At 42.2% G+C, this 12,041-nt stretch overlaps 1 protein-coding gene across 1 annotated transcript in view; it reads right to left on the bottom strand.

The window, feature by feature from the left end:
- Positions 1-12,041, bottom strand: part of CLIC3 (chloride intracellular channel 3) — a 60,961-nt gene that overhangs the window by 1,498 nt on the left and 47,422 nt on the right. The window contains exons 4-5 of the mRNA XM_040324472.1: positions 7,571-7,677; positions 1,407-1,582 (exon numbers count right to left, since the gene is read on the bottom strand). Coding sequence (XP_040180406.1) covers positions 1,407-1,582; positions 7,571-7,677 — 283 coding nt within the window. The remainder of the gene's footprint in view (positions 1-1,406; positions 1,583-7,570; positions 7,678-12,041) is intronic.

Raw genomic sequence — 12,041 nt, 5'->3', positions numbered from 1 at the left:
CGCTTTAACTGACAATTGCGCGGTCGTGCGACGTGGCTCCCAAACAAAATTAACGTCCTTTTTTCCCCACAAATAGAGCTTTCTTTTGGTGGTATTTGATCACCTCTGCGGTTTTTATTTTTTGCGCTATAAACAAAAATAGAGCGACAATTTTGAAAAAAAATAAAATATTTTTACTTTGTTGCTATAATAAATAGCTCAATTTTTTTTTTTACGTTTTTTTTTTTATCCTCAGTCTAGGCCGATACGTATTCTACATATTTTTAGTAAAAAAAAAAAAAATCGCAATAAGCGACTGGTTTGCGCAAAAGTTATAGCGCCTACAAAATAAGGGACAGAATTATTATTATTTTTTTTTTTTTTTTTTTTACTAGAAATGGCGGCGATCTGCGATTTTTATTGGGACTGCGACGTTATGGCGGACACATCGGACACTTTTGACACATTTTTGGCGCCATTCACATTTATACTGCAATCAGTGCTATAAATATGCACTAATTACTGTATAAATTTTTTTTTTTACTAGAAATGGCGGCGATCTGCGATTTTTATTGGGACTGCGCCGTTATGGCGGACACATCGGACACTTTTGACACATTTTTGGCGCCATTCACATTTATACTGCAATCAGTGCTATAAATATGCACTAATTACTGTATAAATGTGACTGGCAGGGAAGGGTTAACACTAGGGGGTGAGGAAGGGGTTAAATGTGTACCCTAATTAGTGTTCTAACTGTGGGGGAGGGGGGGTGACTGGGGGGGTGACCGATCTATGTCTCTATGTACAAGAGACACAGATCCGTCTCCTCTCTCCCCTGACAGCACCGCTGTCTGCGAGAGCCGGGAATGAGAGATGATCTCATATGTAAACATATGAGATCATCTCTCATTGGCCGCACAGATCGCCTAGGAAACGGCCGCTCCGATTGGCCGTTCACGGCGATCTGTGACTGGCTGTGTCCAAGGGACACGGCCAGTACAGAAGTTCCCCGCCGCGCGCTCGGGAGCGCGCGCGGGGAACGTGTAAAGGAGAGGCCGTAAAAACACGGCCTGTTAGAGATTGGGAGCCGCGCTGAGGCCGTACAAAGTCGTACGGCCGTCAGCAAGTGGTTAATCGGGTTTACTTAATTGTCGCTGGCACAGAAAGTAATGGGAAAAATTTTTAAAATTTCATTTTTTTTCAGAACAGAAGGCGATGCATGATCTTTCAATATCGACAGCTGTTCTACTCTAACTAAAGCTAAAAAGAAGCCATGGGCTCACTCAAACTACCATGCTTTTTGACCTGTATGTACATTTGGCAAATAATCTTTAAAAAAAACAAAAGCGTGAACTTCCCCTTTAAAATTAGGCAATACATGACATTTAGTATCCAAAGAATTAAAAGATGTATTTCCCACTCACGTTGATGATGTTGAGTTTAGGCAGGAGGTTACAGTCTGGAAGTGTCAGTTCATCTCCATCCAAGAACTTCCTCTGTGATTCGGTCATTTTGGGGTTCTTGGCCAACTCATGTGGTAGTGGAGTACACATGTAACGGTCTAGGAGTAAAAATGAGCGCAGCAAATTCTTTTGTAGATCTGGAAAAAAAAATTAGGATGTATTCCTCATACCTTTTGCAATATCAACCACAAAAAAATGACTTGTATGTTATTCTATATATTTTTGTAGCCCTGAAAAAACGAGCCCTATTCCTGCCAAAACGGGATGGTTTTTCTAAGAACCTTGCTATTAATAAAATGTTTCAGAACTTTTTACTGTTGAGGCATGAAACAGGTCAGATTCCCTGCACTGACAGGAGGAGAATATAAGGTGCCTTAAAAAAGTATTCACCCCCTTGAAATGTTCCATATTTTGTCATGTTACAACCAAAAACATAAATGTGTTTTATGGGGATTTTATGTGATAGATCAACACAGAGTGGAAAATAATTGTGAAGTGGAAAGAAATGTATAAATGGTTTTAAATTTTTTTTTTTTTTACAAATAAATATGTGAAAAGTGTGGTGTGTATTTGTATTCAGCCCCCCTGAGTCAATGCTTTTGTAGAACCACCTTTCTCTGCAAGTCTTTTTGGGGATGTCTCTACCAGCTTTGCACATCTAGAGAGTGACATTTCTACCCATTCTTCTTTGAAAAATATCTCAAGCTCTGTCAGATTGGATGGAGAGCGTCTGTGAACAGCAATTTTCAAGTCTTCTCAATTAGATTTGGGTCTGGACTTTGAGCCATTCTAACACATGAATATGCTTTGATCCAAACCATTCTATTGTAGCTCTGGCTGTATGTTTAGGGTTGTAGTCCTGCTGGAAGGTGAACCTCCACCCCAGTCTCAAGTCTTTTGCAGACTCTTAACAGGTTTTCTTCTAATATACAGGCGATACTCCTGCCTTTTTTCCATCAATGGCGTGCTAGCTTCGAAACATGTCACATGTGTGTGATGTCATTGCCGGGCGCCGTGCTGTGATGCTCCTTTAGTCTCACTCTTTTCAATCTACAGAGACGGAGTGCACACCAAACCACAGCGCGGCTTGCCATAACAACTGACTCTTGTCACTCTCCACTACACCTTTTACCTGGAACCCATATTCTTATTAGATGGATTTTTCCTGATAGACTAAGATATGCCCAAGCCTGGATCACTGAAGAAAACCATGCTGTGCTCAGCCATCCCACTCCATCCTGCACGGATCTGATGTGGTGCCAGCTTTACAGGACTTGCTGTGACTTGCAGTCCCAGTTTAATCTCTTCAGCCCAGCAACCGGATTTGAATGCAACTTACCTGTTCTCCATGTGAGTGGATGTTGTTGTTAATTAAATTATTCTTATGATACATACTCAGAGGCGCCCCTATTCTTGTTTTTTTCCTAGTATACCGGAACCGGCTTTTGGTTTTCTTGGTGGCTGCCCTGGCTGATACCCTGCCATATAGTTCTATGTGTGCATATATATGTGTATATACACACCTTCTTACCTTTGCCCTTGGACTATTGGGTACCGCTACTTGAGGTACCTGTGCTTTGCGCCTTTTTTACTTGTTTAGTATTCCTCTTGTCAAGCCACTCCTGAACAACAAACAACCCCCGGAAGCATCTTACCTGGACTAAAGAAAAACAGACCTGGTCTGTTGCTCAGTGGTTCAAAGTCCTCTTTTCTGATGAGAGAAAATTTTGCATCTGATTTGGAAACCAAGGACCCAGAGTTTGGAGGAAGAATGGAGAGGCACACACTGCAAGATGCTTAAAGTCCAGTGTGAAATTTCCACAGTCTGTGTTGATTTGGGGAGCCATGTCATCTGCTAGTGTTGGTCCACTGTGCTTCATTAAGTTTAGGGTCACCGCAGCTGTCTACCAGGAGATTTTGGAGCACTTCATGCTTCCTTCTGCAGACAAGCTTTATGGGGATGCTGACTTCATTTTCCATCAGGACTTGGCACCTTCCCACACTGCTAAAAGCACCAAAACCTGGTTCAATGACCGTGGTATTACTGCGCTTGATTGGCCAGCAAACTCGCCTGACGTGAACCCCACATAGACAATCTATGGGGCAATGCCAAGAGAAAGATGAGACATGAGATCAAACACAGAAGAGCTGAAGGCCGCTATTGAAGCATCCTGGTCTTCCATAACGATCCTTTCCATGCCACGCCGCATTGAGGCAGTAATTGCTGCAAAAGGGGCCCAAACCAAGTACTGAATACATATGCATGCTTCTACTTTTCAGAGGTCAGATATAGTTCTATGTATAATCCTTGTTTTATTGATTGCATGTAATATTCAAATTTTCTGAGATTGTGTATTTGGGGTTTTCATGAGCTGTAAGCCATAATCATCACAATTATGACAAATCACAGCTTGGGCTATCTTGCTTTGCATGTAATGAGTCTCTCATATATTAGTTTCACCTTTTAAGTTGCATTAGTGAAATAAATGAACTTTTGCACGATATTCAAATTTTTCGAGTATCCCCTGTATGCAACTCAAAGAAAGGGAATATGGCGCTGTTCTGTGAAAGCAGACTATAGTAAAGTTTTTCAAAAATATCATGTAAAAGTGGGGGGTGAGAAAAATGATAGTACCTACGAATTGAATCCACCAACAGGGATGCAAACCTGTGTGTACTATATAGTAGGTGCCCTAAATAGGCTTATGTGAACATAGGGTGTGTCATATTCAGCACAAAACAACATTAAAAATGTATAAATAGTACATGTAAACTATATATGTGTGTGTGTGTGTGTGTGTGTGTATATATATATATATATATATATATATATATATATTGTGTGTGTGCTTATAAGTGCAAAGAAATTTAACAACTATGTAATAAAAAATAAATCAATTGTTTAATTTCCATGGTTCAGATCAGACTTCCAAAAAAGTGACTGGTGCAAACTCAAAAATTGGTGACAGTCTATTAAAGAATTCCGGTGCCAGAAATATAAGTGACTTTTCGGGGGTGAAAGTCATGTAAGAGATTATACTTCTATTTCTGAAATTTCACGGACCGGGATATACTCCTCTGATGTCTGGTTTAGGTGATCAGGTATCCCGCCTGTGAGCCTTGTCCCTCCTGGGGTATATAATGGGGTATGTTCAGGCTCCTGGTCTTCCATTAGTGGTGATGTCCTCCTTCCTCAACCATGAGTTTTAGGTAATTGGTTATCCCCATGAAATTTGGTAAGCAAAATGGACCTTCGTATCGTTCAACCGTAAAAACTCTAAGTATTTATTAAAGGAGACCATTGCTCAGTCGAGTGACAACGCTGAACGCTTCCACAAAACGTGGTCTCCCTGGTTCATATTCAAATATCCTCAGCCATATTAAAATCTGACAAGCACACGTTAATACTTTTTGCCTTTGTATGATCTCTGAAGTAAGTTTACACACTCAATAGTTTACAAGATTGTCGCATCTGGGTATACCTACTCAGATATTTGTTATATTGTGACATTCCTTGAATTGCTTTTAATATGATTAGTGATGTATCTGATACACTAACACTTCTACACTACTTTTCCTTCTACCCTACCTCTTCTAGGTCTAGACCTCTTTCCCCTTTTTAAGGCACTGTTTTCGCGTTTGTTATTTTTTGGTTTCATTTTTATTGTGTTAAAACATGGAGATGTAAACATCGAGTTCTAGATGCAAAAAGTTGTAGCGCCCCCTTTTACTTTCAGAAAGGGCACTACGCTAAAGTTAGTGGGAGAATGAGAGAGATAAGTTGATCTCATTCTTAATTTTGTTAAATTTGGCTGTCGCCAAATCCTGGGATTGTCCTGTGGGTCAGTCTGTGCGTCCAGAGATACGGTCTCATCTCTGGACGGCAGATGGCGCCGGAGGGATCTAGGAGGAGCCTCTTCTTCCCAGCAGCCAATGAGAGGAGTTGGGCCTCGCTGTGCATGCTGGGAGGGGGTATTTCTGTGGCGGAGGCCGTTGTTCTGGGTTGTTCGCGGGTTCCTGGTTCCAGGTGCGGCACCCACCTTTAGGGTGTGCGCACATCGCGGGCCCCACCACTATGGCCTACCTGGCCTGGGGTCGCTCACTACGCGAAGTTCCTGACTCTGGGCCCTCTTGGCCTGGAGCAACTGATGCCACAAAGGGGCCCCAGTGACTTACTGGGTCCCCACTTCTACTGAGGAGATCCCAGGCTGTATGGCGTTCGGTGGGGATCGGCTTGAGGAAAACACAGAGTCAGGTTATCCAAAAGGGGTTGAGGAAGGAGGCTATTGCAACTAGTGGAAGACCAGGAGCCTGAACATACCCCATTATATACCCCAGGAGGGACAAGGCTCACTGATCACCTAAACCAGACAGCAGAGGAGGAGTATATTCCGGTCTGTGGAATTTCAGGAATAGGAGTATAATCTCTTACACGCCTTTCACCCCTGCAGGGGTAGGGCGCTCTGGTGAGTGCATTCACGAGAGGGGAGCACCAAAAAGTCACTGTTATATTCCCTTCCTTTGAGTTGCATATATTTTCAGGATTTCACTATTGTGAAGTTTACTACAAGGAGGCAGCAGTTCCCCCACTCCTACATGCAGAAATTCCATTTGTTTTTCTTTTTTCTTATAAGATAGCCCTGTATTTGGTTTCATCCATCTTCCCATCAACTCTGAACAGCTTCTCTGTCCCTGCTGAAGAAAATGGTGTGTTCAGGGTGATCTGCAGCGTTAGACCCCACATACACTATTAGATTTTCTGCAGATTGTTGTCTTCAGATTTACCAAAACCATATAATATGAGGTCAAACCTTAAAGCCCTGTACACACGATCGGTTTATCCGATGAAAACGGACCGATCGACTGTTTTCATCAGACAAACCGATCGTGTGTGGGCCCCATCGGTTTGTTTTCCAGCGGTGAAAAAAAAAGAACATGTTTTAAATTTTTCCTATGGATAAAAAAACAATCGTCTGTGTGGAAGTCCATCCGTCAAAAATCCATCCATGCTCAGAATCAAGTCAACACATGCTCGGAAGCATTGAACTTTGTTTTTATCAGCACATCGTAGTGTTTTACGTCACCGCGTTTTGGTACGGTCGGATTTTTGACTGATGGTGTGTAGGCAAGACTGATGAAAGTCAGTTTCATCGGATATCTGACAAAAAAATCCATTGGATTAGATTCCATCAGATATTCGATCGTGTGTACGAGGCTTAAGAGTTTCAATTTGTATGCAATCAGGCATGCTCTTGCGCTACATGGTTTTCGTAAATCTGAAGACAAAAATCTGCAGAAAATCTAATGGGACTTCTTATGGCTTTCTTTCAACAATGGCTTTCTTCTTGCCACTCTTCCATAAAGGCCAGATTTGTGGGGTGCACGACTAATAGTTGTCCTGTGGACAGATTCTCTCATCTGAGCTGTGGATCTCTGCCGCTTCTCCAGATGGAGGATGGATTGAACAGTGCTGGGATGTTTTTTTATAACCTAACCCTGCTTTAATCTTCTCACCATCTTTATCCCTGACCTGTCTGGTGTGGTCCTTGGCCTTCATAATGCTGTTTGTTCACTAAGGTTCTCTAACAAATCTCTGAGGGCTTCACAGAACTGCTGCATTTAAATCGAGATTAAATTACACACAGGTGGACTCTTTACTAAATAGGTGATTTCTGAAAGAAATTGGTTCCACTAGATTTTATTTAGTGGTATCAGAGTAAAGGGGGCTGAATACAAATGCACGCCACATTTGTCAGATATTTATTTGTAAAAAAAAAAAATGAAACCATTTATCATTTTCTTTCCACTTCACAATTATGTGCCACTTTGTGTTAGTTTATCACATAAAATCACAATAAAATGCATTGATTGTAACATGACAAAATGTGGGAAATGTCAAGGGGTATGAATACTTTATCAAGGCACTGTATGAGTGAATAGCTGCACACACACACACCTATCTCTGACGGGTAACCATGCATTATTATTAAAACAACCGTTGCGTGGAGTTTGATTCTTTTAAACTTTAAGTTTAAATATGTTGTTCTATAATTTTTAATATTGTTGTATTTATGATACAATAATAAATGTATTATTGTATTATGTTATATAATGTGTATACTCACGGTCTTCATGGGCTGGTAATTGGTTCTTGATGTATGCAGAGAATTTATGGAAAACGTCATTCCCTGCTGTGGTGGATTCCTTGTATTTAGGTGTCATGCTAGGATAACTGAAATAATAAAAAAAAAATGAATTGCCATACTGCAGTAAAGATTTTAGAGCATAAGCATGTAGGATTCTATAAACATTTACCCAAAACTTTAGCACCATCACTCTAGTAGTCCTGACTCCTGACTCCTTAGTGCAACAATGACATTGTAGCGATAGCGAATGTAAAGTAGTTTTAACACATGGGTGAGATTTACAAAAGCTTGTGCATTTAGACTGTGGTGCGGCTGTACATGGTAGCCAATCAGCTTCTAACTTCAGCTTGTTCAGTTAAACTTTGACAATAAAACCTGGAAGCTGATTGGTTTCTATGCAGAGCTGCACCAGATTTAGCATTCCCCAGTTTAAGTAAATAACCCCCAATGTCTTTGAGCATAGAAATCCTCTGCAAGTGCAGAATATCTTTCAGAGAACCCAGATTGCCCTTAGCAACACCACTTACAGACTGGAAGATTTTCCCCCTTAATGACCAGGCCATTTTTTGCACTGTCGCTTTAACTGACAATTGCACGGTAATGCCGCGCTGTACCCAAACAAAATTATCGTCCTTTTTTTCTCTCCAAAGAGGGCTTTATTTTGGTGGTATTTGATCACCTCTGTGGTTTTTATTTTTTGCGCTATAAACAAAAAAGTCTGACAATTTTGAAAAAAAAAACACAATATTTTTTCTCTTTTTGCTATAATAAATATCCAAAAAATAAATATATTTCTTCATCAGTTTAGGCCAAAATATATTCTTCTATATATTTTTGGTAAAAAAAAAAAAAAATTGCAATAAGCAAATGCAAAAGCTATAGCGTCTACAAAATAGGGAATAGATTTATGGCATTTTTTTTTTTACAAGTAATGGCAGTGATCAGTGATTTTTAGCGGGGCTGCGACATTGCGGTGGACAGATCGGACACTTTTTTGGGACCATTGACATTTATACAGTGATTGGTGCTATAAAAATGCACTGATTACTGTATAAATGTCACTGGTAAGGAAGGGGTTAACACTAGGGGGCGATCAAGGGGTTAAATGTGCTCCCTGGGAGGTGTGTCTAACTGTGGGGGGTGTACTGACTGGAGGAGGAGAGAGAGCGTTGTTCCAAATCACTAGGAACAGACGATCACTCGGTACTCCCCTGACAGAACGGGGATCTGTTTGTTTACATTGACAGATCTCCATTCTGCCTCCCTGTGGAGCGATCGCTGGTGGCCAGCGGACATCGCGGCCGCTGGCCACACGCATCACCCCCCCCCCCCCCAACGCCTGATATTTTCAGATGAAACTGTACTTATTAAATGAAAATCATACGTTCTGGTATCGTACGAGAAAAACTTTTTTGTTAAATCTCGGACGACAGCTGTGTACGAACGATGAGACGATCGCTTTGAAAGCGGTATTTTTTTGTATGCTTTTCTAAACACGTGTGCAGTGCTTTAGACTCTATCACTGGGCAGTCAAGTGCAATACCACCCAATACGTGCCCGTGTAGGTCCACCTCCTGACCACTGTGGTGGGAGTAACCATACATTGTGTGGGAAAGACGCTCATAAAGGGACCAGCACCCATTACCCTGGAGGAACATCTGACAGAATACGAGCACCCTAGTGAGTGGGAGGTCACACTACAGGTACACGGAGGACACTGGTACATGATACAGACATGAGAGAACCAAGCTGGATGTGATTTTTACATGCATTTTATATCACACTAAGACCCCTTTCACACTGGGGCCACGGCTGCGTTCGTGGGAAAGCATTGTTCATTTTTGTGGCTCTTTACTGCTGTTTAAGTGGCGCTTTTGTACCACTTTCCGGCCGTTAGCAGGGTGTTTTTAACCTAAAAGAAGGGGTTAAAAACTCCTGTGTTGCGTCACTTCCGATGCGCTTTTAAGGCGCTTCGGAAGAGCTGCCTATTCCATGCAATGGGCAGGGGCGTTTTGGGTGCGCTGTATACAGCGCTCCCAACCCGCCCCGAAGATGCTGCTTGCAGGACTTTTCTGAACATCGTGCAAGTGCAACGCCCGGGTGTGAAAGCACTCATTGCAGAAAATGAGGCAGTTTTCAGGTGCTATTTCTAGCGCAAAAACGCCTGAAAACTGCCTCATGTGAAAGGGGCCATAAAGGGTTTTTTAAAGGAAATATGTATATATTTTTTTAAATAACAAACATGTTATACTTACCTCCACTGTGCAGCTTGTTTTGCACAGAGTGGCCCCTGATCCTGGTTTTCTGGGGTCCCTCGGTTGTCTCTGGTCCTCCCCGCAAGAACTCCACACATTCATGCAAGCTCCCTCGCATTGTGTGGAGTCCTGGCGGGCGCGCTCCCGTGATACAGCGAGTGGCCATAGCCGCTCACTGTATCACTTGGGCCCCCGCCCCTTGGCGTGCCGCGTCATTGGATGTGATTGACCATAGCGCCAGCCAATGGCTGCGCTGCTTTAAATCCATCCGCTCTAGCCAATCAACGGCCAGGCTGAGTGGCGAAGAGGATGTCGGGGCCGAGCGCGGGACTTTCGAGGGGTTAGGCAAGTATAAAGGGGGGGGGGGGTAGTCGGAAGTTTTTTCACCTTAATGCATAGAATGCATTAAGGTGGAAAAACTTTTTACTTTACAACCCCTTTAAGGTGAGGGCACTGAGAGCACAGTGTCGATCTGGAAAAGTGGTTTAGAATCTTATGAACATTTTTTGGATTGGAATTTCACAATATACAGTTTTAACCAGTTCCCGACCCCCGCATGTACATATACGTCCACAATATGGCACGTACAGGCACATGGGCGTACACGTACGTCCTCGCCTATTAGCGGGTGGGGGGTCCGATCGGGACCCCCCCCGCTACATGCGGAGGTCGGGTCCGCTCGGGGAGCGATCCGGGACCACGGCGCGGCTATTTGTTTATAGCCGCTCCGTCGCGATCGCTCCCCGGAGCTGAAGAACGGGGAGAGCCGTGTGTAAACACGGCTTCCCCGTCCTTCACTATGGCGGCGCATCGATCGCGTCATTCCCTTTATAGGGAAGACACGATCGATGACGTCATTCCTACAGCCACACCCCCAAACAGTTGTAAACACATACTAGGTGCACCCTAACTCCTACAGCGCCACCTGTGGTTAACTCCCAAACTGCAACTGTCATTTTCACAATAAAGAATGCAATTTAAATGCATTTTTTGCTGTGAAAATGACAATGGTCCCAAAAATGTGTCAAAATTGTCCGAAGTGTCCGCCATAATGTCGCAGTCACGAAAAAAATTGCTGATCGCCGCCATTAGTAGTAAAAAAAAAAAAAATAATAAAAATGCAATAAAACTATCCCCTATTTTGTAAACACTATAAATTTTGCGCAAACCAATCGATAAACGCTTATTGCGATTTTTTTTACTAAAAATAGGTAGAAGAATACGTATCGGCCTAAACTGAGGAAAAAAAATGTTTTTATATATGTTTTTGGGGGATATTTATTACAGCAAAAAGTAAAAAATATTGCTTTTTTTTCAAAATTGTCGCTCTATTTTTGTTTATAGCGCAAAAACTAAAAACCGCAGATGTGATCAAATACCACCAAAAGAAAGCTCTATTTGTGGGGAAAAAAGGACGCGCAATTGTCTGTTAAAGCGACGCAGTCCCGAACTGTAAAAACACCTTGGGTCTTTAGGCTGCATATTGGTCCGGGGCTTAAGTGGTTAATAAACAGTCAATATTATGAACTGACTTTTTTTTTTACACTTGATGTATATGAAGGACATTATTTTTGTTCAGTTGGTACTTTTTTGAGAATGGTAGCGCGGCACATATTTATTATATTATATTCATGAATTGTGCAAACACAATTTTGTGCATGCAGCAACCCACAGTTTATTATTCAGTTTGTTTATTAGGCCTAGCTTTATAATTTTGAGGGTTATCACTTCGTAACGCAGGAGTTATTCACTAACACATGCAAAAAAATATTGCATTGTAGAAGCACCTTTAAACAAAGTAGTGGTAGCAATGCATATTAGCACATTATGACAGAATCATCCTAGAACGAAGCCCTCCAGCGGCACTGTTGGCTCTTGCATCTTCACCAAGTCTTTCTCCGGGGTTTGCGCTCTCTGGCTGTTTTAATGGCTGGGCCGCGATGATGTCACTCCTGTGCATGGGAATGATGGTTGCAGCACAGCGCTCTAAATGGACGGATTACTCCAGTGTGCTCTCCATTCAGAGCGCAGTGTGCATGCGCTGGTGACACCACTGACTATTACAAATGTCTATCTCCTAAACGTCACGGTACCTACAGCTTAGCCTTATCATAAGCTTACCTCTAGGTACAAGTCATAAAGCAGAGTTTACTACCACTTTAAAGTTGTATATTTCTCAGATCACTTCTCCCATT

Source organism: Rana temporaria, chromosome 9, assembly GCF_905171775.1.
Source record: "Rana temporaria chromosome 9, aRanTem1.1, whole genome shotgun sequence".
Taxonomy (NCBI): Eukaryota; Metazoa; Chordata; class Amphibia; order Anura; family Ranidae; genus Rana; species Rana temporaria.
The sequence above is the reverse complement of the archived record's forward strand: the minus strand, read 5'-3'. Positions and strand labels throughout refer to the sequence as shown.